The 27,018-nt window shown below is 42.7% G+C and overlaps 1 protein-coding gene across 2 annotated transcripts in view; it reads right to left on the reverse strand.

The window, feature by feature from the left end:
• The window catches only part of LOC132828421 (SH2 domain-containing adapter protein F-like), a 247,918-nt gene extending 235,613 nt beyond the window's left edge, over positions 1 to 12,305 (reverse strand). For both annotated transcript variants that reach the window (XM_060845517.1, XM_060845527.1), the window contains exon 1: positions 11,776 to 12,305. In XM_060845517.1, the coding sequence (XP_060701500.1) occupies positions 11,776 to 12,243 (468 nt within the window). In that variant the 5' untranslated portion in view covers positions 12,244 to 12,305. The remainder of the gene's footprint in view (positions 1 to 11,775) is intronic.
• Between the last annotated feature and the right edge of the window lie 14,713 nt (positions 12,306 to 27,018).

Here is a 27,018-nt window from a genome sequence, read left to right on the forward strand (position 1 = left end):
CCAGCCTTTTCTTTACCACCGCATTTGCCAACCTCCTGATGTCCAGCATCTCACTTGTGGCTATCAATGATACAAATATTTCAGCAAGAGGCTCAGCAATCAATTCCCTGCCTTCCTTTTGGGGTACACTTGATCTGATCCTGGGGATTTATCCATCTTTATGTATTTTAAAACACCCAGTGTCTCTTCCTTTGTAATATGGACACTTTTCAAGATATTATTATTTATTTCCCCAAGTTTTCTAGCTTTCATACCCTTTTCCAAATTAAACACTAGTGCAAAATACTTTTTGGCCTTAATGTATTTGTTGAATCCCTTTGTATTCTCCTTAACCATATTTGCCAAAGCTATCACATACCTGCTTTTTGCCCTCCTGACTTCCCCCTTAAGTATATTCCTACTGCCCTTATACTTCTCTAGAGATTTGCTTGATCCCTGCTGTCTATACCGGACATATACTTCTTTTTCGTGAACATAACCTCAATTTCTGTAGTCATTCAGCATTCTCTACACCTACCAGCCTTGCTCTTCACTCGAATAGAAATAGAACTGTCTCTGGACTTGTTACCTCATTTTTGAAAGTTTCACACTTTCCAGCGACCCCATTACCTATGAATATCTGCTCCCAATAAACTTTTGAAAGTTCTTGCCTAATACCCTGTACAGTCAAAATTTGCCTTCCTCCAATTTATATCTATAATTTTTAGATCAAATTTATCTTTTTCCATAACTATTTTAAGCCAATACAATTATAAATTATATTGTGAAAGTCACCAGAGCCAAAACATTACAGATTTCTCTTCACAGATGCTGCCACACTGAACATTTCCAGCAATTCCTGATTTTGTTTGGAATGATGATCATTTGCCCCAGAGTGCTTCCCCACCGACATCTCAATCACTTGCCCTGCCTTATTTCCTAAGAGAAGCTCAAGTTTGCACCTTGTCTAGTAGGTCTATCCATATACCGAGTAAGACGATTTTCTTGTACACACACAAATTCCTCTCCATCTGATCCCTTGACACTAGGGCAGCCCCAATCTATGTTTAGAAAGTTAAAATCCCTACCATTACCACTCTACTATTGATTCGGAGATGCCGGTGTTGGACTGGGGTGTACACAGTCTACTACTTACAAATTTGGTTCTCAGTTTCCAGCTTACTACTGGGAGCCTATAGTACAATCCCAATAAGGTGATAAACCTATTCTTACTTCTCCAGGTACACCCAACCATATTCACTGAATGTACTCCCTAAGTACAGCCGAAATGTTATCCCTCATCAAAAAGGCTACTCCCCTTCCTATCCTTCCTATAGCATCTATACCCTGGAAGATTAAGCTACCAGTCCTGTTCATCCCTGAGCCACATATCTGTAGTAGGTATGATATCCCAGTCCTACATTCCCAACTATGCCTAGAGTTTATCTGCTTTACATGTCAGATCTTTTGCATTGAAATAAATGCAGTTAACTTTTATCAATCGTATCTCATTCTCTGCTTTGCTCCTGCCTGCCTTGACTATTTAATTTGCTCCTTTTCCCAACACAACAGCCTCAAAATTGATCACTTTCTCACTAATCACTCTGGATGGCTCTAGCAAATCTCCCTGCTGTATATTTGTCCCCTTCGAATTCAGGTGCAACCCATCCTTCTTACACAGGTCACTTCTCCCCCAGAAGAAATTCCCATGATTCAAAAATGTGAACCATTCTCCCCTTCACCAGCTCCTCATCCATGCATTCATCTGCTCTATTTTCCTATTCCTATTCGCCCCAGCATGTAATTCAGATATTACTACCCTCGTGAATCTACTTTTTAACCACCTGCCCAATTCCTATTTTCTCTCCTCAAAACCTCATCCTTTTCTCTTCCTTTTTTTTGAGCCTTGGAGGCTGAGGAGTGGCCTTAGAGATTTAAAAAATCATAAGGGACATGGATACGGTACATAGATGAGTCTTCTCCCTGGGGGAGTCCAGAACTAGACAGCATATGTTTAGGATGAAAGGGTAAAAAATTTAAAAGGAACGTGGCGCAACTTTTTTTCCACACAAAGGGTGGTGCACGTATGAAACGAGCTGTCAGTGGAAGTTGTGGAGACTGGTACAATTCTAACATTTAAAAGGCATCTGGATGAACAGGAATGAATAGGAAAACAAATAGGAAGGGTTCAGAGGGATATGCTGGCAAATGGGACTAGATTAGTTCAGAATATCTGGTTGCCATGGACAAGTTGGACTGAAGGATCTGTTTCTGCGCTGTACATCTCTATGACTCTACTGCATGACATCTATAATGAATAAAAATAAATATGAAAGCTATGGTAGGCCAGCATTTATTGCCCATCAGTAATTGCCCAGAGGGCAGGTAAGACCCAATCACATTGCTGGGGTTCTAGACTTACATTTAGCCCAGGCCAGGTAAGGATGGTAGATTTCTTTCCCCCAACAACATTAGTGAACCAAATGGATTATTACAACAATTGGCAATGTATTTAAGGCCAGGTGAGTATTTTAGTGAATTCAAATTTCTTCATCTGCTATGGTGGGAATTGAACACAAGGCCAAGGTTTCTTGATTGCTAGCCTAGTGACACTATGCCTCCACCACTCCCATTTAACTGGAATAAAATTACACAGAGTTCTGAAACTAAAACACGCTACAGAATTGATTGTAAAGGCCATACCCATTAAATTTCATACAACTCTATATCTACACCTTTCCAAAAAAATAGTTGATGGAATCTGCAAGTTATAATATACTCAGACTAAACACTTCAAAAATAATTTATTACCACTCTTGCTAGAGAAGTCCAAAGCTTATGATGAAACACACCCAAGTGAAAGTATGCATACAAGTATCACAGTCATATCTAGTTTGTGTATTTTAGTTGTTGTTGAAAAATGAGATCAATTTGCATACCACTTCTTCTGCCCTGCAAATAAGATCGTTACTTGTAAAGGTTACTGTGCTGAAAGAATGTTGCAATATGGGATGGTCACATCCGCCAGGCACTGATGAAAGTCATTGCATCATTTGCTTGGCTTCTAGCCATAAGTTTCCAATAAATGCAGTCTGTTTGCTTGACCTCTGATACAACCTGCAAGTCTGGTCACCTTTTCTGATTATACCTGCAAATGCAACTTTGAAGGAGTTCTTGTAGCAGTCATTTTACATCATTCATTTAATCTCTTGATTTAATTACAGTGAATATCATGTCTGCAAATTTTATATGACCAATGTGATAAAGATTTATATCATTATTTTGGGAATTTTGATTTTAAAGTAGACCTAAAACAGATTAGTTCTGTTCAGGTCTACTTTTTTTTTTAACTGTCAGAAGGTCATTTGGAAAACTAACAACTTCATTCAAGAAAGCATGGGATTCAAGTGTTTATTTATGACGTATTAGTCCAGCTACTTCCATGTCCACAGAGTTGCTGGGCCAGAGCTGACTGTGGTTGTGCATCACAGAATCCCATACAAAACAGATTCTACTGGAACAAACTGGGAAACTGAAGATTCAGATGGGTAATCAGTATCTGGAATCCTTCAAAAAATATCCATTACAATCAGAATTCAGAAGGTCCCAAATCATTTAAGCTTCATAGACACTCAGAAAATGTTTACAGATATTAAACCTTTTCTAACTCCAGGATCACTGTTAAACAGAGCCTACGACTCACCACTCCCACACCTGCCCAGTCAGTTACATCCCCTGGACTGTGACTACTAATCCCAAATAGATATCACTCCACAGTGTCAAAGGCTTAGAGGGAACAGAATTCTTAAAGTGCATCCAGTTCAGCTTTTTAAGCCAATATATAGAAAACCCTACAAGAGAGGGACTGCCCTGGATTTTAATATTAGGTAATGAAGGAAGAAAGCAGGTGAGTTGTTCAAGTATCAAGGGACAGCATTTTGCAGACAGTAATCATAACTCCATTGGATTTAAGACTGTGATAGAAAAGGACAAGGATGGGGCTGAAATCAAAGTCTGCAATTAGGGGAAGGCTGAGTTTAATGAGATCAGGTATGAATTGGTCAGAGTTGATACTTTTTGGTATGTCTATATCCGAACAGTATAGGGCCAACATGCTCCAAAAAGCAGACTAGTGTGGTGCTGGAAAAGCACAGCAGGTCAGGCAGCAGGATTGTCAATTGTAGAGATAGAAATTAATCAAAACAATTAACATAGTTTTGTGAAGGGGAAGTAGTGCACGACGATCTCAATTGACTTTTTTGAAGGAATACTTAGGTGTTTAGAGGAAGGCAATGCATTTGATGTAGTCTACTTGTACTTCAGCAGGACTTTTGATAATATTCCACATGGGAGACTGATTGTGAAATTAAGAATCCACAGCATCCAAAAGAATTTGGCTAATTGTATCCACAACTGGCTCGGAGGGGGAAGCAAAGGGTAATGGTAAAGTAGTGTTTCTGTGTCTGGAAACTTTGTCCAGTGAGGGATCAGTATCTGGATCCATTCCTTTTCTGGGTTAAATGAGTAATTCAAAGTTGAATGTGGGAGAGTTGATCAGCAAATTTATGGATGACAAAAATTGGTAGGATGGTAAGTAGTATGGAGGACAGCTTTAGATTGGAGGAGGATAGTCAGGTGGACTAATTATTGCTCAATGGAACTCACTGCAGATAACTGTAAGGTGATGCACTTGGGCAAGACAAACAATATGTGAAACAGTAGGACCCGGGGAAGCATGAGGTTCAGAGAGACAATGTTGTGTCTCTCCACTACTTTTTTAAGAAAGCATAGGGGATACATGTCTTTATCAGTTAATGCATAGAGTTTAAGTGCAGGAAGGTTATGCTTGAGTTGTGTAAGATGTTGGTTAGGCCACAGAGTAGGGAAGAAACAGCAATAAGATTGGTGACCAGTGACAATCGGAATTCCAGAGATTAGCATGAGAACTGCAACGGTTTACAATGCATATTAATGATGTGTAAGGAGGAAATGAATGTACTCTAACCAAATTTGCAGACAACACTAAATTAGGCAGAAAGGCAAGCTGAGAGAGGAATATACAAATGGCTTCAGACTCCATACATTGAAGTCAACTAGGTTAAAAAACAATGTCTGCAGATGCTGGAAACCAGATTCTGGATTAGTGGTGCTGAAAGAGCACAGCAGTTCAGGCAACATGCTGTGTTCTTCCATCACCACTAATCCAGAATCCATAGTTTGAAGGCCTTTTTTTGCACTGCATGAATCCAACATAACTACTATTCAAAGTGTGTCAGTTTGCCAATGGAAAATGTGAAGTTGTTCATTTGGAAAGGAAAACAAAAGAAGGGATGAATGATGCCAGGGAGAAGGCAGGAGAATGAGTTTGAGAAATATCAGCCAAAACCGAATGGCTGAACAAACTCAATGGGCCGAGTGGTCTAATGTTGCTCCCATCCCTCTGTCTAATAATAGAATGTTATTTAAAAAAAACACAGCAGAAAGTGGCAACAAGAAACTTGAGGGTACTTGTGCACAAAACATAGAAAGTAAGCATCAGGTAATCAGAAAGGTTAATGGAATGTTGGCCCTTAATTCAAGAGGGTTGGAGTAGAGTAGGGAGGTCCTTTAGCAACTGTACAAGATACTAATGACACCATATCTGAGAGTAGTTTTGGTCCCCTTATTTAGGGAAAGATATTTTTTCATTGGAGGCAGTTCACTAGGATAATCCCCAGTGTGGAGAGTGTGTGAGAGAGTGAGTGTGAGAGAGTGAGTGTGAGAGAGTGAGTGTGAGAGAGTGAGTGTGAGAGAGTGAGTGTGAGAGAGTGGGGGGGGCGTGCGGGGATGCAGATGAGGTTGGGGGAGGGCAGGCGGAGGGGGCGGTGTTGGACAGGGTTGGGGGCGGGCGGGGTGAAAGTGGATGGGAGCCGCTGTTGGACAGGGTTGGGGGTGGGGGATGGGCGGGGTCTCACATGCAATGTACTGCTGCCTAGCCTCCTGAACAGGGAGCAGACTTCACAGAACACTGCGAGCCCCAGAAGAAAATCAATTAACCAAACAAAATAGTGCCCGTCCATCTCGTCCAGATAGAGTAATAGAGGCACAGAGTCAGAGATATACAGCACCGAAACAAACCCTTTGGTCCAACTCGTCCAAACTGACCAGATATCCCAACTCAATCTCGTCCCACCTGCCAGCAACTGGCCCATATCCCGCCAAACCCTCCTATTCATATATCTATACAGACGCATTTTAAATTTTACAATTGTACTAGCCTCCACCACTTCCTCTGGCAGCTCTTTCCATACACGTACTATCCTCTGCATGAAAAAGTAGCTCTGTAGGTCTCTTTTATATCTTTCCCCCCTCACCCTAAACCTCTAGTTCTGGACCCCCCCCTCCACCCCCACCCCAGGGAAAAGTCTTTGCCTATTTATCCCATCCATGCCCCTCATAATTTTGTAAACCTCTATCAGATCACCCCTCAGCCTCCAACGCTCCAGGACAAACTGCCCTAGCCTGTTCAGCCTCTCCCAATAACTCAAACCCTCCAACTTTGGCAACATCCTTGTAAATCTTTTCTGAACCCTTTCAAGTTTCACAACATCTTTCCATTAGGAAGGAGACCAGAATTGCACGCAATATTCCAACACTGGGCTAATCAATGCCTTGTACAGCCGCAACATGACCTGTACTCAGTACTCTGACCAATAAAGGAAAGCATACCAAACACTTTCTTCACTATCCTATCTACCTGTGATTCCACTATTCGAGGTTCCTCTGTATTCTGTTTGTAGGACCTCATCCTTTTTTCATTTAACTATGTTAATTGTACCAGTGTGGACCACAACCACTGGCTGTTCACCCACACCCTCTAGAATATTATGCCGATGCTTTGGGATATACCTGACCTTAGAACCAGGGAGACAACACACCTTTCTGAATTTTGTTTATGGGTTACAGAAATGTCTGTATATTCCTCTTATGATTGAATCCCAATGTTAATTTTAATGCTTTTAATGACACTGTAGGATTGGAACAAAAGCTATAAAGTGGAGAAAAAAACAAGAACAAATAGGACAAAACAGTCCAGCGAATACGTGACAAATGTGTGGACCATGGGAAGATTTTGATGTGCACGTACACCATCCCTTAAGCTCTTAAGGCAGGTGGATAAAATGGTTAAGGTATGTTCGTCTTTATTAGCCAAGACACAGCTTAAGAGCAGGGAAGTTGTGCTGGAAATGAACAAAATGTTGGTTAGGCTATTGCTAGAGTATGGTGTGCTGCCCTGGGATTTACATTATAGGATAGCACTGGAGAAGGGGGTGGAGGAAATTTACCAGGATTTTGCCTGAGCTGTAGTGGTTCAGTTATGAAGAAAGATTGGACAAACTAGGGTTGTTTTGCGTAGAACAGAGGACATTAAAAGGGAGCATGCTTAAAATATATAAAATTATGAGGGGCATAAATAGAAATAAAATTTTTCACTTGATCAAGGGAAGAAAGACCACGGGGCATAGATTTAAGGCAAGGAACAGATGATTTAAATTGAGATATGAGGAAAATCTTTTGTACCAAGGGTAGTGGAATCTCAAACAACCCCTCCCTGTTCTTAAACACTATGCCTCGACTACGAAAGCCAAGTATTCGACTTGGAGAAAGTGAGGACTGCAGATGCTGGAGAGTCAGAGTCAAGAAGGGTGTTGCTTGAAAAGCGCAACACGTCAGGCAGCATCAAAGGAGCAGGAGTGTTGATGTTTCGGGCATAAGCTTATACCCTTCAGCACTTGCCTGCTGAACAACTTTACCAACTTGTTTTGATACCTTAAGAGACCAGTGTGCGCACATCAAGGTCTCTCTGATCCTCAGTGCTTCCCAGGATACAATTCATCGTGTAGTCCCTTACCTTTTTGTCCTCCTGCCTTTCACCTTAAATTTATGCCCCTGGTTACTGAGTCTTCAATTAAGGAAAACAGCTGCTTTCTATTCACTCTTCCCATACCTCTCACAATCTTATACACCTTTATCAGATCCTTCCTTAACCTTATATGCTCCAAAAGAAAACTACCCTTACTAATTAAGCCTCACTTCATAGCTAAGATATTGTATCCCAGGCAACATGTTCATACATCTTTTCTGACCCCTCTCCAGTGTGGTCACATCCTTCCTATAATGTGGTGACCAGAACTGCACAGTATTCTGCTGTAGCCTAATAATCTTCCCACTCATATAACTTATGCTTTGACAAATGCAACTTCACAGCTAATCAAGGAATGCATGTTTGCAGTAAAACATGGAATATGTTCAGGAGTGATTAGTAGCAAGTAACATTCATACATATAAGTGCAATGATCATCTCCAATCAAAGAGAACCTAAACATAGAACATAGGACAATGCAGCGCAGAACAGGCCCTTTGGCCCTTGCGCCGACCTGTGAACTAATCTAAGCCCATCACCCTACACTATCCCATCATCATCCATATGCTTATCCAAGGACTATTTAAACACCCCTAAATGTGGCTGAGCTGACTACATTGGTAGGTAGGGCATTCCATGCCCTTACCACTCTGAGTAAACAACCTGCCTTTGACATCTGTCTTAAATCTATCACCCCTCAATTTGCAGCTATGCATGCTTGTACAAGCAGATATCACCCTAGGAAAAAGACTCTCACTGTCCATCCTACCTAATCCTCTGATCATCTTGTATGTCTCTATTAAATCCCCTCTTAGCCTTCTTCTCTCCAATGAGAATAGACCAAAGTCCATCAGGCAGCCTCTTGGTAAATCTCCTCTGTACCTTTTCCAATGCTTCCACGTCTGTCCTGTAATGGAGTGGCCAGAACTGCACACTCTTCTCCAAGTGAGTCCACACTAGAGTTTTGTACAGTTGCAGCATGACATCACAACCCCGGAACTCAATCCCTCTACCAAGAAAACCTAACACACTGTATGCCTTCTTAAATGCACTATCAACCTGAGTGGCAACTTTCAGGGATCTATGTACATGGATCCCTCTGCACATCCACACAACAAAGAATCTTTACATTGATCCAGGATTCTACCTTCCTGTTATTCTTTCCAAAGTAAATCACCTCACATTTATCTGCACTGAACTCCATTTGCCCCTTTCAGCTCAATTCTGCAGTTTATCCAAGTCTCCTTGCAACATTCTTCCACATTGTCCACCACTCCACTGACTTTAGTATCATCTGCAAACTTACTAACCCATCCACCTATGCCTGTATCCAAGTCATTTCTAAAAATGACAAACAGCAATGGTCCCATAACAGATCCTTGTGGCACACCACTAGTAACCAGACTCCAGGCTGAATATATTCCATCAACCAGCACTCGTTGCCTTCTTACAGAAAGTCAGTTTTTAATCCAAACTGCTAAATCACCTTCAATCCCATAGGCTATTGGAGAAAATGTGCAGCTATCATGTGGAACCTTAAATGGTTATTGAAGTCAATGTACACCACATCAACTGCCCTACCTTCTTCCATATGCTTGGTCACCTGCTCAAAAAACTCAATGAGGTTTGAGAGACACGACCTGACCTTGACGAATCCATGTTGACAATTTTCAATCAAATTGTTGCCTGCTAGATGCTTATAAATCCTCTCTCCTTTCCAAAACTTTTTCTAAAACTGACGCAAGGCTCACTAGTCTATAAGTTACCTTCCATACGAACAGTGGACAGTTGATTTACAGACTGAAATCTTGGCTTATGTTTTATAAATAATCAGGAAACCTCTAGTTGCAATAGAGCAAGATGTAATAATGACATTGCAAGGGAAATCAGATGTTGGCATGAGTGAAGGGAGCAAACCAACAGGGCTGATAATTGATCAGCATTTCATTGATCAGAGTAATTTTTTTTATTCTTCATGGGATGTGGGCATCAGGGAGGGTCCCAAAGGACTGAAAAATTGCTAACATAACACCCCTGTTTAAAAAGGGAGTAAGGCAAAAGACAGAAAATTACAGTCTGATTAGCTTAAACTTGCTCATGGATAAGATCCTAGAATCCATTGTGAAAGATGTGTATGGCTAAATAAGGCAAAGTCAGCATGGTTTCATCAAGGGGAGGTTATGACTGACACATCTTCTACAATTCTTTGACGATGTAACGAGCAGGTTAGATAGACCAAGGAGAGCCAATGAACGTTATCTACCTGAACCGCAAGAAGGCCTTTGACAAGGTGCCACACAGGATGCTATTGCGTAAGATAAGGGGCATATAGTCAAGGCAAGGTACTAGCTTGGATAGAAGCTTGGCTGTCTGGCAGAAAGCAGAGAGTGGAGATAAAAAGGTCCTTCTCAGGACAATTCTCAGCATTCTGATCAGAACTTTTCACTTTAAACATTAATGATCTAGATGAAGGAATTGAGGCCATATTGGCTAAGTTTGCAGACTATACGAAAATAGGCAGAGGGACAGGTAGCATTGAGTGGGCAGGGATGCTGCAGAAAGATTTGGACAGATTAGGAGAGTGGGGAAAAAATGGCAGATGGAGTACAATGTGGGGTCATGCACTTTAGGAATAAGAATAAAGGCATGGTTACTTTCTAAGTGGGGGGAAAATTCAGGAGTCTGAAGTGTGAAGAGACTTGAGAGTTCTAATCCAGGATTCTCTTAAGGTAAACTTGCAGGTTGGGTTAGTAGTTAGTAAGGCAAATGCAACAATGATATTTATTTTGAGAGGACTTGAGTATAAAAGCAGGGCTGTACTTCTAAGCTCTATAAGGCTCTGGTCAGACCACATTTGACATACTGAGTGCAGTTTGGACCTCATATCTCAGGAAGGTGGTACTGGCCTTGGAGCATGTTCAGAGGAGCTTCACGAGAATGGTCCCAGGAATGAAAAGTTTAATGTTGAGGAACTTTTAAGGACTCTGGGTCTGTACTCTCTGGAGTTTAGAAGGATGAGGGGGGTTCTAATTGCAACATGCAGAATACTGAATGGCCGAGGCAAAGTAGATGTTGGGAAGGTGTTTCCATTGGAAGGTGAGACCAGGGCCTGGAGGGCACAGACTTCAGGTAAAGGGAAGGCCTTTTAGAACAGAGATAATGAGAAACATCTTCAGCCAGAAAATAGTGAACCAATGCAATTCATTGCCACAGAAGGCTGTGGAGGTCAGGTCATTGAGTATATTTAAGACTGAGTTAAGTAAGTTCTTAAGTATCAAGGGTTACAGGGAGAACACAGGAGAATGGTTTAGAAACCTATCAGCAGTGATTGAATGGGAGAGCAGACTCGATGGGCTGAATGGCCTAATAACTGCTCCTATGACTTGTGGTCGTATAACCCTCTCCTTGCAGTTGATATTTTTGCTGCATCAATCCGTAATGGCAATCACTCTGCGTTTCAAAATCTTTGCTCAATATCACATGGAAAAATGAGGGGGTGGGGAACAACTGGCACAAAAGTCGTTCACACCCTGCCAAAGTGAAATGTCAGCTCCAAAAATGATTCACTGTTTCATCAAGGATTTGTAGGAAGACAACGGCCCAGCTCAGTCCAGAAATATTGGTGCCAAATGAAGGCAGACCTCGATGTTTAAAAAGTACTTGCAAATATTACAATCGAATGTTGTCTTGGTGAAAGAATTCCTACAAATGCCGTAACATTCAAGTTAAATGTTTTTGTTTACAAATATTATGAAAAGCATTTTGGAGGTGGAGAATACGTGGTCGACATATTTAAGAATGTGCTGACATTAAGGGGAGAAAAGTAGTGAAATTAACTGTGTAACAATCGAGTCCACAGGACAGCAGCTGACAAACTGCGAAGTGTGACTCACCGTGTCTTTCTGAAGGTCGTTATGCTGGGCTTTCTGTACTTTCTTGACGTTGTTGTGCTGGGGTTTTTGCACTTTCTTGCAGTTACTGCTGTGGCTCCAGCTCATGGTTTCGCTGTGTGCCGGGGAGGGAGGGTCCACTTTAATGAGCCGATGTTTTGAGGAGTTGCAGTTGCCAGTTTTAGCTCTCTCACTGTTGCTGCGGTATAAGGGCGGCTCTTCGGGCAGTTGGCTGTGCCAGGCAGCCCTTACTCTCCGCAGGCTGAACGCCTGCCGACCGCTGTAAGGATCCTCAAAGTCTTGCTCTTTCTGCAGCCGGTAAGCTCTGAGCATAAGCTCGGTGTCCGCCCGAGCTGGAGTCCCGCTGAGCCCTTCCCGGCCCCCAGACTCCGACTTCACTGCCCGAGGAGAGTTACGCCCCTTGTGCCTGCCCCAGTTCAGGTACTCCCGGAGCCACTTTGCCACAGCCATTCCCTCAACTCCGCCACTGTAATTACCTCCCGTTCGCTCCGCTCCGAATGACGCACCGTCGCCTCACCTCTCGTCCGCTCCGCAAGCAGCGAGGCTCCTCCTCTCCCCTCCCCTTGACATCCTCACTCACTCACTCCTTCCCTCTCCGCACCCAAATGATGTCCCTCTCCCACATTGTCCTACTCACTCACTTCCTTACCCAACGTGATTAACCCTCTTCCAATTTAGCGCTCCTTTCCTCAAGGTTCCCATTCAACGTGGACACCCCATCTCTCCTTCAACCATCCAATTCTCTCCACCCCTTCAATACTGATCCCCCCCCAAAACTGCGACCCCTTTGTCCTTCTGCACAACATTATCTTCCTCTTTCTCTTTAGCAACTCTGTTCTATATTCAGGATTAGATTAGATTCCTTACAGTGTGGAAGCAGGCCCTTCTGCCCAACCGGTCCACACCAAATCTCCGAAGAATAACCCACCCAGACCCATTCCCCTCTGACTAATGCACCTATCACTATGAGCAATTTAGCATAGCAAAATCACCCGACCAGCACATCTTTGGACTGTGGGAGGAAACTGGAGCACCCAGAGGAAACCTACAAGGACAATGTGCAAACTCCACACAGTCACCCAAGGTTGGGATTGAACCTGGGACCCTGGTGCTGTAAGGCAGCAGTGCTAACCACTGAGCCACCGTGCCATTCAATTTTTCTGCTCCGCAGCCCCTCTCCCACCTCTCCATCTCCATCTCTCCCTCTTCCCCAAAGATGCATGGGATCCATGGTGACTTGGCCATGTGGATTCAGAATTGCTTTACACGTAGAAGTTAAAGGGTGTTTTTCCAGGCTGGAGGTCCATGTCAAGTGGTGTTTGGCAGGGATCCATGCAATACTGTTGGGATATATATTAATTATTTGGATAAAAATGTAGATGGATAAATTAGTAAGTTTGCAGATGACACAAAGATTGGTGGAGTTGTGGATCGTGTAGAAAGTTGTCAAATGATCCAGTGGGTATGGGCAGAGAAATGGCAGATGGCGTTTAATCCATGTAAGTGTGAGGTACTGCACTTTGGGAAATCAAACGTTCAGGAAACTTTTCCAGTTAATGGCAGGACCATGAACAGTATTGATATACAGAGGGATCTTGGGGTTCAAGTCCATAGCTCCCTGAAAATGGCCATGCAAGTCAGTAGAGTGGTAATGAAGGCCTTTATTGGTTGGTGAATTGATTACAAGAATCAGCTATACAAGACTTTGGTTGGGCCACACTTAGAATATTGCATTTACTTCTGGTCACCACATTACAGAAAGGATGTGGAGGCTTTGGAGAGGCTTCAGAAAATATTTACAAGGATGCTGCCTGGATTAGAGGGCATGACTTATAAGGGGAGGCTAGAAAAATTCTGTATTTTCTCTGGAGCGGTGAAGGTTGAGAGGAAATCTTTTCTCCAGAGTTGAAATGTCTAAAACTAGGGGCATGCATTATAGGTGAGAAAGGTAAAGTTCAAAGGCGACGTGAGGGGCAAAGATTTTACACAGAGACTGATAGGAGTCTGGAACGAGCTGCCAGAGTGGTGAGGAGGCAGAAACGATGGGGGTGTTTAAACGAATTTTAGATCAGCACATGAATATACAAGGAATGGAGGGATTTGGATCAAGTGCAGGACAGAAGAGATTAATTTAATTTGTGTCATGTTAGGCACAGCATCATTGGCAAAAGGGCCCATTTGTACTCTTGTATGTTCAATCAAATTATTTTTGCATCCAGTTAGCTATGGACCGATGGAATTCTGAACTTGTTTCCTCGTTAGTTATTGACAGCCCCGGGAGTGGAAACGGTTTCCTTTGCAGCGTCCTGGGGGAGTGGAGGAGAATTAAACCTCCACTCCCCATTCCCCCTCCCCCCCACCGCCCCACCCCCTCCACATACACCCCTCTCCAGCTCAGTGAGCTGGTTTCCATTGTTTTAACTGGCAGTGATGGGACATACTGCAGCCATGTAGACATCCGTAGCTCGCCTCAACATCATTGGCAACAGGCAGATTTCATGTCCTCTCACTCTCTGGGAAAGAGAGTATACAATGAGCCTCCTGCAAAAAACCCATACTATGTGGCTCCTGGAGCAGCAGGAAAGGGTCTTCAAGAGTCACCTGGCCTGCAGTTCTTCAAGGTGGCTATCGTATTGCCTGTTTTTTTCCCCAGCCAGAGATTCTTTGGGTCAGGGAGGAGCTACAATCTGCTCTAATTCACGTTCGTTTCAGAGGTATGGTGCTTCACTTCATGGATGTACATGCATCATGGATGGAATCTGAGCTGACGTGCTTCTTTGAAGAAGTGTCTTCTCTTTTTAGCTTCATCAGTGGGGAAGCATTCATCCTTCTTGAAGAAGATTTCAATTGCACCGTCAAGAGGCAGGATGATGGCATTTCCCAGAAGAGCTCAGCATCAGTGGTGATGTTAATGGACTTGGTTAAGATCTTTTACTTGGTAGATATGAGGCGAAATCTTCATCCTGATTGCATTTCCATCACCTTTGTGACCTGGAGTCAAAGGGTCCAGAATTGACTGACTCTACATTACCACCTGTACACCTCCTGTGTTCTGAAGCCTCCACATGGCAAGTGCCGTTTTCCAATCACAATCTTGTGTGGACGGAGCTCATTCCATTCAGCACCAGGGTGAAGTTGGGCATACTTGCACTTTAAAAACCCACTTCTGGACTGGCTAGAGAAGGAAGCATGGGGAGGGGGAGGTCTTCCCTTCCTTTAGCTATGGTAAGACTCATGTCTGTGTTTTCTGTCAGCAGTTTGTGTGTGAAGAAATGGAAATCTAGGATCAAAGAGTTGAATAAGGAGGTACTCGATGTGGAGTAACAACTCAGCCCGATGTGGATTCAGCCCTATGGAGGCATAAAGGAGACGAAGGCCATGCTCCAGGATCTGAATCATGTTGAGTCATGGGTTAAGTACATCAGATCACAGGTCCAGTTCCTTTGGAATCTCAACTGCAGCTGCACCTTCTACTCACTGTGAAAAAAGGCATGGGATCCACCAGCAGCTCCTTGTGCTGCTAGCGTTGACAGATCACTTAACTCGAGTCCAGAAGGCAAGAGGGCCAAAGGGTAGTTTTATTATATGGCTCTCTTCTCTCCAGATCTGTCCAGGTAGGAAGCTCACAAGGTTCTGTGGGAGAACTTGCCGTGGGTCAGCCCCAAAGATGCTGAAAGTCTCGATGTCCCTCTGAGTTTGGAGGATTTTATCAGCGTCCTTGACTGTCTTTCCAGGGGCAAGTCCCACGGGCTGGACGGGCTGACCATGGAGTTCTTCAGGGCATTCTGGAATGTCCCAAGGGTCAACAATGCATGGGTCCGGGAGGAATGTATTGCAGCTAGAGAGATTTTCTCGGGGCAGTCGTCACTCCATTGTCTATGATGGGAGATATCCATTGTTAAAGATTTGGTATCTGGGCTCCTTCCTCAGCACAGATTACAAAATCTTCGCCAGGGCACTTTCAACTCAACTCAGCACCGTGCTGGAAGATGTAGAATAAAAAATATTACAACTCAGAATAAGCCCTTCAGCCCTCAATGTTGCGCTGACCTGTGGCAATCTGAAGCCTAAATATCGACACTACTCCATTCCATCCATATGTTTATCCAATGACCACTTAAATGCATTCCACGCCCCTACTATGAGTAAAGAAACTACCTCTGACATCTGTCCTATAACCATTACCCTTCAATTTAAAGCTATGTCCCTTTGTGCTAGCCATCACCATCCGAGGAAAAAGGCTTTCACTGTCTATCCTATCTAATCCTCTGATTATCTTATATGTCTCAGTTAAATCGCCTCTCAACCTCCTTCTCTCTAATGGAAACAACCTCAAGTCTTTCAGCCTTTCCTCATGACATCTTCCCTCCATACCAACATCTCAGTAAATCTCCTCTGAACCCTTTCCAAAATTTCCACATCCTTCTTATAATGCCATGACCAGAACTGTACCCAATACTCCAAGTGCAGCTGCACCAGAGTTTTGTACAGCTGCAGCATGACCTCGTGGCGCCAAAATTCAATCCCACTACCAATAACAGTGAACACACTGTATGCTTTCTTAACAACCCTATCAACCTGGGTGGCAACCTTCAGGGATCTATGTGCATGGACATGAAGATCTCTTTGCACATCTACACTACCAAGAATCTTACCTTTAGCCCAGTACTCTTTATTCCTGTTGCTCTTTCCAAAATGAATCACCTCACACTTTTCTGCATTAAACTTTATTTGCTACCACTCAGCCCAGCTCTGCAGCTTATCTATGTCCCACTGGAACCTAGAACATCCTTCAGCACTATCCACAACTCTATCGACCTGCGTGTCATCTGCAAATCTACTAACTCATTCTTCTACACCCTTACCTGGGTCATTTATAAAAATGACAAACAGCACTGGCCCCAAAACAGATCCTTGCAGTACATCACTAACAACTGAACTCCAAGATGAACATTTCCTATCAACAACCATGCTCTGTCTTCTTTCACTATGGCAATTTCTGAACCAAACTGCTAAATCACCCTCAATCGCATTCCTCCTTATTTTCTGCAATAGCATACTGTGGGGTACCTAATCAAATGCTTGACTGAAATCCGTATACACCACATTAACCACTTTACCCTCATCCACCTGTTTGGTCACCTTCTCAAAGAGTTCAATAAGGTTTGTGAGGCATAACATACCCTTCAGAAAACTACGTTGACTATCCCTAATCAACTTGTTCCTCTCTAGATGAGACCCACAACAGAATTAAGACTCACTGATCTATAGTTACCAAGGTTGTCTCTACTGCCCTTCTTGAAGAAGGAACAACATTTGCTATCCTCCAGTCTTCTGGCAGTATTTCTGCAGACAATGACAACATGAAGTTCAAAGCCAAAGGCTCTACAATCTCCTCTTTGGCTTCCCAAAGAATCCTAGGATAAATCCTATCTGGCCCAGGGGACTTACCTACTTTCCAGAATTGCTAACACCTCGTCCTTGTGAACCTCAATCCCATCTAGTCCGGTAGCCTGTATCTCAGTATTCTCCTCGACAACATTGCCTTTTTCCAGTGTAATATTTATTTAGAACTTCTCCTATCTCCTCATACGCCTCGTACAACTTCCCACTACTATCCTTGATTGGCCCTAATCTTTCTCTGGTCATTCTTTTACTCCTGATATTACGATAAAAAACTTTAGGTTTTTTCTTGATCCTATCTGCCAATGACTTCTCGTGTCCCCTCCTGGCTCTTTTTAGCTCTTTTTTTTAAGATCTTTCTTGGCTAACTTGTAACTGTGAAGTGCTCTAACTGAACCTTTATGTCTCATCCTAACATAAGCCGGCTTCTTCTTCTTGACAAAGAATTCAGCTTGTTTAGTAAACCAATGCTCCCTCGCCCAACCACTTCATCCCCGCCTGACAGGTATATAACTATCAAGGACACACAGTAGCTGTTCCTTGAATAAGTTCCACATTTAAATTGTGCCCATCCCCTGTAGTTTCTGTCCTCATCCAACGCATCCTAAATCTTGCCTAATCGCATCATAATTGCCTTTCCCCCAGCTATAACTCTTGCTCTGCAATGTACACTTACCCCTTTCCATTGCTGAAGTAAATAAATCAAATTATGGTCACTATCACCAAAGTGCTCACCTACCTCCAAATTTAACACCTGGTTAGGTTCATTACCCAGTACCAAATCTGATGTGGCTCTCCCCTTGTTGGCTTGTCTACATATTGTGTCAGGAAACCATCTTGCACACATCGGACAAAAAATGACCCATCGAAAGTACTTAAACTGTAGTATTTCCAGTCAATATTTGGTAAGTTAAAGTGCCCCATAACAATTACCCTATTACTCTCACTCCTATCCAGAATTATGTTTGCTATCCTTTCCTCTACATCTCTGGAACTATTCATAGGCCTACAGAAAACTCCCAATGGGTGACCTCTCCTTTCCTGTTTCTAACCTCAACCCACACTACCTAAGTTGACGAGCCCTCAAATGTCCTTTATTCCACCGTAATAAGGTTTTTATTTTCAATTAACAAAGTTGAGGAAGCTTTATTCTTTTGTTTCGAAATGTAGTTCCTATTCCATCAGTGCCAGGGATAAGTCTTGGCTTTTTCTGTTATTGTCTTTCATTTAAAAGTGTTGAGGTTTGCTTTTCAGATTGAAGGCCTATGTGTGTCACAATGTTCTACTGTTTTGCATCATTCATACAAATGATTGCGAATATAGGAGGCATAGTTTGTAAATTTGCAGATGATGCCAAATACGTGGTGCAGTGGACAGAGACAAAGATTCCATGAGAGTGCAGTGGCAAACCAGAGCAGGACTGCAGGTTATAGTCCAATAGATTTATTTGGAGGCACTAGCTTTCGATCTTTGCTTCTTCATCAGGTGGTGTGGAGCAGGACCATAAGACATAGAATTTATAGCTTTGAAAGCTAGTGTCTCCAAATAAACCTGTCAGACTATAATCTGGTGTTATGTGATTTTTAACTTTGTCCACTCAAGTCCAACACCAGCACCTTCAAATCAGTGCAGTTAATGATGGGGTTTGGGAGTTTTGCAGACAAAGAGACCTAACAGAGTAGGTGCATAGTTTCTTGAAAGTGGAGTTGCAAGGTGATAAAGAAGGCATTTGGCAGGCTTGTCTTCATTGGACAGAACATTGATTGTAAGAGTTGAGATGTCCTGTTGTGACTTTACAGGACATTGGTGAAGCCACATTTAGAATACTGCATGAACTTCTGACCACTTTTCTATAACAAGGATATTGTTTAAGTTGAGAGTGTAGAAAAGATTTACAACGATGTTGTTGGGACTGGAGGGTTTTAATTAAAGAGAGAGGCTGAGTATGCTGGGGGGCATTTTTCCCTAAAGTGTTGGAGGGGGAAGGTGGGGGGGGGTGGGGTGACCTTATAGAGGTTTATGAAATCATGAGTGGCATGGATAGGATGAATAGACAAGGTGTTTTTCCTAAGGTGGGAATGGCCAAAACTAGAGGGCATAGGTTTAATATGAGAGGGGAAAGATTTAAAAAGGACCTGAGGGGTAACTTTTTCATGCAGCGGGTGGTTGAGGTGGGTACAAGTACAATATTTAAAAGGCATCTGGATGGCTATATACATAGAAGTGTTCGGAGAGATATGATGCAAAATGGGACTAGGTCAGATTGGACAGTTGGACCAAAGTGTCTTTCCATACTATATGACTCTGTCTCTATGACTCAAAATGGGAAAAGAAAAACTCTTAGAAGCTCACCGTTAGCTTGAAGAAGAGGACTGGATTTTTTTAAAAAGAAAAGCAATGAGGTTTGCTGGAGTCTTTGAATTTCACTCTGGAAACATGATGCAAAACAAGCAACCAAAACAGAAAGGCAGGGATTGAAGAAAGGAATAAATAGATTATGGAGTCATGTGACATGTGAAAATGCGAGTCACAATTCCATTAAAAGCGCCAGAGCACCCACTAATCCTAATGCAGCTAGAAATTGAAGAGATTCAGCAGAAGTCATACCTTGCTGCGAGTAACTTATCCACGTTGCAGTGTGACATGGTGCCTCATTAAGCCTCAGCGAGGTTTCTCAAGGATATTCTGTATCACATATATTCTCAATTTAAACTGATGCATTTTCATGCAATCACCAAGGAGTTGTTCATGCAGTAAATGCAAACAAAAGGATTTCAGCAGAAAATCTGTGTACTGATTTGTCTGGAATAAAGGGAACCCGCTGCAGCAGATGGCAGTCACGTTGCACTGTTAAACAACAGACAGGGATTCACACATGAGAAATGGCACAATTGACAAAAATGAACACATTGCAGCAGAAGCAAAAATCCACCACATCTAAAGTGTTTAAAAGAGCTTCAGTGGTCACAGTGTATCTGAAGAAGTATTGACACCAGATGCCCTCCCTATCACCAACAGAGCTTTTGTGGAGAATATGTTTGACATCAATGTTACAGTTTTAATCAAGTCCCGGGCTCATAATACTAGAGAGAAGCTTCCTATGGTTTCCAGTCTTGATGTCTAAGAAGTTCTAATTTTCCTGAACCTCATTCCATTGTTGCAGATGGTGAAATAATACTTTCTGCAGGGCTTGCTGAGATGTCATTATCTGGACAAGAGCAGTTGAAGCTGAACAGTGGGGAAATATCACAGTACCTACAGACAAAAAAAACTCTTGCATGAGCAACATTAAGGAAATGATCAATCCTTCATCTTCAGAATAGTCTTCAAAATAGTCTTCATTTTCTTTTCATCTATCTGATTCATTGCTGGATGAGATGGTGGAGAACACTCATCATCACTGTAGTAGTGCATGATACAGCTGGGGAATTCTTTGATGGAGAAGACAATGTTTCATTTCTTCAAGCTGCAACTTTGCTCTTTCCCAGTGTACAAAAAGAGAATAATGAACAGTAGTAGCAGAAGAGAGTACGAATTCCAGTTTTATGTCTTCCTTTTTTGTGTTTTTGATAGTTCAGATCATGACTTTTTAGATCAGTCCTTCATTGGTGAGTCTTCACTGTTTTAGCCTTCAAGTTGTTATCAATGTCACAGCATGTTATAATTAAGAAGTTGGTATCCCAGCATACCAATGTGCCTGTATGCCAGTGAGAAAAGAGTAAAGAATGATACTATATCAAAATGAGCCAAATGAACGGTGGCTCAGTGGTTAGCACTGCTGCCTCGCAGCACTAGGGTCCCAGGTTCGATTCCAACCTTGGGTGACTGTCTGTGTGGGGTTTGCACATTCTCCCTGAGTCTGCGTGGGTTTCCTCCAGGTGCTCCAGTTTCCTCCCACAGTCCAAAGATGTGCAGGTCAGGTGAATTGGCCGTGCTAAATTACCTATACTGTTAGGTGCATTCGTCAGAGGGAAATGGGTCTGGGTGGGTTACTCTTCGGAGAGTCAGTGTTGGGCAGAAGAACCTGTCCCCACTCTGTAGGGAATTTAACCTAATCGACCAAGTATGTTGAGGACATTCTTTCTTATTCCTTGTGAGGTAATCATCACTGATGAGGTCAATGGTTGTTGCTAACCCTTAATTAATCGTTGTGGCTGGTTGTGAGCTGTCTTTTGGAACTATGGCTAGCTGATCTGTTGTAGGTGAGGCATGGTGGGGTGGGAGTTCTAAATTTTGACCTTGCTAGTGAAGGCCAATAAGGGGGATATTTGGGTGCTATTCCTCTGCCTCTGTCTCTTTTGTCCTTTTCTTGGTTAGTAGCGATTGTTGTTTTGGAAGATGCTCTGATTCACTGTGTCACAGTCATGCTTCTTTCACATTGCTGCCACTGTACACCTAGTGGTGAAGGTGATGGTTGATGTTAAGGAAATATGTTGCTTTATCCTGGATGATGTTAATCTTCTTGAAATTGAGATCCAACCTCCCACCCTATTCCCATATTCTCATATTTCCCACAGCTCAGTGAACATCCTGGACACAATGGGGAATGTACCATTGCCAATCCACCTACCCTACATATCTTTGGACTGTGACACAAAGACAGTAAACCATGGCATTATGGTAGCCATTTTGCCAAGCTGTCACCTGAATGAAGCTGAACATTGTGCAATCATCAGGGAAATCTCTATTTTTGACCTGATAATGGAGGGAAGGTCAGTGATGAATCAGCTGAAAATGGCTAGTAACATACTCTGAAGGTAGTCAACTTCTGCAGGGATGTCATGGGACTGAGATGATTGACTCCAATCACTTTGTGCTAGACTCAATGGAAAGTTTTCCCCCCAGAATCCTATTGACTCAACCTTTACTAGGGTTCCTTGATTGCTGCACCTGGACAAAGATTGTCATGATGTTAAAGGCACTGCTTTTTAACCTCAATACTTTTGTCCATGTTTTACCCAAGGATATAATAAAGTCAGGAGCTGAGTAAGCCTGGCAGAATCCAAAAAGAGTGTCAGTGAACTAGCTATTGCTGAAAGGGAGCCATTTGATAACACAATTGTCCATAATTATTTTGCTAGATCTCCTTGTGAAGAAAGATAAAGTGTAGGAGTTGGTAACCTAAACGTTATCATTTCATTGTTCTGCGTTTAAAGTTTTATATATTGAAGTCATGCAGAAATGACACTGGTTTCTATTTCTGCAATAGGATCTAAAATTGTCTGTTCCCTGCTTCAGCTCTTGATTTCCAGTTCTTCCTTTAATTTGTAAACTTTGCTGAGTCCACACCAAGGTATAATCAATCAAGCACAATGATCATCAGCAACAACAGACTGACATAATCTAACTAGGCAAAACTGAGGACTGCAGATTAAAGTAGAGAGTGTGGTGCTAGAAAAGTTCAAAAGGTCAGGCAGCATCCAAGAAGCAGGAGAGTGGACATTTTGGGCAAAAGGCCTTCATCAGAAATGAGGCTGTGAGCTGAGCGGGTAGTGAGGTAAATGGGAGGGAGGTGGGGCTGGGGTAAGGTAGCTGAGAGTGCTGTACGTAAATGGAGATGGAGGTAATAGGTCGGAGAGGAGGGTGGATTGGATAGGTGGGAAGAAAGATGGACAGTAGGACAGGTCATGAGGGTGGCATTGAGCTGGAAGGTTGGAACTAGGGTAAGGTGGGGGGAGGGGAAATGAGGAAACTGGTGAAGTCCACATTGATGCCATGGGGTTGGAGGATGTGGAGGCAGAAGATGAGGCATTGTGAAGGGCAGGTCGTGCCTCACAAACCTTATTGAGTTCTTTGAGAAGGTGACTATGGAAGTGGATGAGGGTAAAGCAGTAGATGTTGTGTATATGGATTTTAGTAAGGCGTTCGATAAGGTTCCCCATGGTAGGCTAATGCTAAAACTTCGGAGGTATGGCATTGAGGATACATTAGAGGTTTGGATTAGGAATTGGCTGGCTGGAAGGAGACAGAGGGTAGTAGTTGATGGATTATGTTCATCTTGGAGCGCAGTTACTAGCGGTGTACCACAAGGATCTGTTTTGGGACCATTGCTTTTTGTTATCTTTATAAATGATCTAGAGGAAGGACTTGAAAGCTGGGTAAGCAAGTTTGCGGATGACACGAAAGTCGGTGGAGTTGTGGATAGTGAGGAAGGAAGTGGTAGGTTACAGCGGGATATAGATAAGTTGCAGAGCTGGGCGGAAATGTGGCAAATGGAATTCAATGTAGCTAAGTGCGAAGTCGTTCACTTTGGTAGGAATAACAAGATGATGGATTACTGGGCTAATGGTAGGCTACTTGGTAGTGTGGATGAGCAGAGGGATCTTGGTGTCTATGTACACAGATCTCTGAAAGTTGCCACCCAGGTAAATAGTGCTGTGAGGAAGGCATATGGTGTACTGGGCTTTATTGGCAGAGGAATTGAGTTCCGGAGTCCTGAGGTCATGTTGCAGTTGTATAAGACTCTGGTGAGGCCTCATCTGGAGTATTGTGTGCAGTTTTGGTCGCCATACTATAGGAAGGATGTGGAAGCTTTAGAACGAGTGCAGAGGAGGTTTACCAGGATGTTGCCTGGAATGGTAGGAAAATCTTATGAGGAAAGGCTGAGGCACTTGGGGCTGTTCTCATTGGAGAAGAGAAGGTTTAGGGGAGATCTGATAGAAGTGTATAAGATGATTAGGGGTTTAGATAGGGTAGATACTAAGAACCTTTTACCGCTAATGGAGTCAGGTGTTACTAGGGGACATAGCTTTAAATTAAGGGGTGGTAGGTATAGGACAGATGTTGGGGTAGATTCTTCACACAGCGGGTTGTGAGTTCATGGAATGCCCTGCCCGTATCAGTGGTGAACTCTCCTTCTTTATGTTCATTTAAGCGGGCATTGGATAGGCATTTGGAAGTTATTGGGCTAGTATAGGTTAGGTAGGACTCGGTCGGCGCAACATCGAGGGCCGAAGGGCCTGTACTGCGCTGTATCCTTCTATGTTCTATTATATGGGGGAAGATTTAGATAAATGAGTTGTAAATAGCTGTTAGTTAATTATTCTGTGTTGCACTTTTAAAAAATGTTGTTAATTTTTGTTTTAAATAGTGACCTTTGGGATAGTTCTTCGTCTCTCGAATTTTCACACATTACAGCATGGGGTGATTCTTTTCTATACTGCTGGTTTAAATTAGTGGGAGTTGGGGTGTGGGGGGGGGGGGGGGGGGGGGAGTGGGGTTTACACAATGTCGTAACACTTCTTAGAACATTAGTTAGGCCACACATGGAATGTAGTGTACAGTTTTGGTCACCACACTACCAGAAAGATATGAATGCTTTGGAGAGAGTACAAAAATGTTGACCAGGATGTTGCCTGGTATGGGTTTTTTTTAGCTATGATAAGACTAGGTTTGTTTTCACTGGAATGCAGGAGGTTGAGGGCAACTTGATAGAAGTTTATAAGATTGTGAATGGCATGGATAGAGTGGAAAGTATGATGCTTTTTCACAGGGTGGAGAGGTCAGTTACAGGGGACAGAGGTTCAAGATACAGAGTGGGTGGTGGTGGGGGAGGGGGAGTGGAGAGGGCGGAGGGTAGTTTACAAGATCTGTGCAAGGCAAGTTTTTTCCACACAAAGGGTGCCGAGTGCCTGGAACATGCTGCCAAAGGAGGTAGTGGAAGCAGATACAATAGCAGCATTCAAGAAACACCTTGATGAATACACAAATAGGAAGAAAACAGAGGAATACAGATCCTGTAAATAAAGACAGCTTTTAAACGGAAGGGCAAAATATGTTGATGTATGCCTGAAGGGCTGAAAGGCCTGTTACTTTGCTGTATTGTTGTTGTTCTTTTTGCTCTTTGTTCTATTTAAATGACTAGCCTAGTTCATGTTCTAGGTAATGGTAACCCCCAAGAGGTAGTGGCAATTTAGCAATGATAATACCATTGAATGTTATGGTGGGTTGCTTCAATTTGCTCAAACTAGGGTTGGTCTGTTATAAGTCCTGACTTAGGCAATGGATTTTTGAATGATCTCATGTTAGTGGATCTTGTATTTAAGAGTAGAGAATGTGGGAGGCATGCCAGGTTTCAATGAAAATAGTCAAGTTGAAAGGTTGCGAGGAGCCTGAGCACTGCAATAGCAGACAAACTGAAGGATAAGCAGAGTGGGAAAATGGTGCATAGCTGGAAATTGGCAGTCTTAGTAATTGTGAGTGGTAAGTTGGATTGCAGATGCTGGAGATCAGAGTCAAGAGTGTGGTGCTGGATAAGCACAGCCAATCAGGCTGCATCCGAGGAGCAGGAGAATAGATGTTACGAGTACAGGCCCTTCAACAGGAAGGTTGATTCTCCTGTTCCTCGACTGCTGCCTGATCGGCTGTGCTTTTCTAGCACCATGTTCTTCGAGTCTGAGTAATTATGTTGATATGTGGTGGGGCACTCAACTCCAGGTGAAAAAAGCAGTAAGCGGTGAAAAGTTTGTTTCAGGTCCAAACTGTGAAGGCAAATGTGATTAGTGGCTAGGAGGCAGAGATTTGTTTTGCTCAGACATTGTGACATTACTTAAGGGCTAGATTTAAGGACTAAATGGCTGATTTAAATTCTTATGTTCTTCTCCTCAATTTGAATAACTCAATTATTGACAATCGTGCCTTTAGCTGCATGGGCCTTAAGTTTGCCTTCTGACACATCTGTCTTAACCTCAGCTCCCTCCTTTGAAACATTCCTTAAGGCATAAGGCACTGATATTTTGGTTCTTGTTTCATTATGGCCTAGTGAAGCATTTTGGGCAGGTTAATTATGATAAAGGCCTTGTACATGCACTCAAGTTGTTGTTAACTGCTGGGGAACGGTTATCCAGTGTGGCCAATGTGACTCCAGACTCTCAGCAATGTTCTCCAAAATGCTGAGCAACCACCTAGTTGGCCAATATGGTTGAACCAGCTTAAGAAAATCTATTTAAATTATCAAAATAAGAACACATAAGAAAGTCATTCAGCCCAATTTGTATCTGTGGTGTCATAGAATCTTAGAAATCTACAGCACAGAAAAAGGCCCTTTGACCCAGTGTGTGTATGTCAGTCAAATAAACCCAACTTTTTAAATGTTGTGAGGGTTTATGCCCATGTGCCCTGTTATGAGAGTGGTGCCACCTCATTCTCTGAAGTCATCTATTTGACCAGTCATTCCATTCACAATGAATTGGATTTGAGTGTCCAAATTGGATTTGTCCAAATGGAAATATGTGATAGCACAGATGGAGTTTTGTTAATGTTTTGAAAATGGACCATAAGTATATCATTTGGCTGTCAGTTCTCTTTATAAATGCTTAACTATCACTTTATCATATCTCAAATCATTGCAGTTTTAAAAATATTATTCATTCAAGGAATGTGGGTGTCAAGTTGGGCTGGCATCTCTTGCTCATTCCAGTTGCTCTAGTGAAGGTGGTGGTAAGCTGCCTTCTTGAATTGCTACAGTGCTTCAGGATAAATGAACACTCATCTTTTTAGGAAGGCTGTTTTAGGATTTTGTCCCAATGACACTGAAGAAGTAGTAATATATTTCCAAGTCAGGATGGTGAGAGACGTGGAGAGGGCTTTACAGGTTGTGTGTTCCCATGTATCTGCTGTATTCGTCCTTCTAGATGGTATTGGTCATGGATTTGGGAGGTGCTAAGGAGCTTTGATAAATGTCTGCCATGCATCTTGAACTACTATGTGCCAGTTTTGAAGGGATTGAATATTGTTGGTCATGTTGTGTTACCAATCTAGCAGCATGTTTTGTCCTAGACAGTGTTGAGCTTCCTGAGTGTTATTGGAGCAAAGCCAATCCAT

Source organism: Hemiscyllium ocellatum, chromosome 2 (assembly GCF_020745735.1).
Source record: "Hemiscyllium ocellatum isolate sHemOce1 chromosome 2, sHemOce1.pat.X.cur, whole genome shotgun sequence".
In the NCBI taxonomy this organism is placed as follows: Eukaryota; Metazoa; Chordata; class Chondrichthyes; order Orectolobiformes; family Hemiscylliidae; genus Hemiscyllium; species Hemiscyllium ocellatum.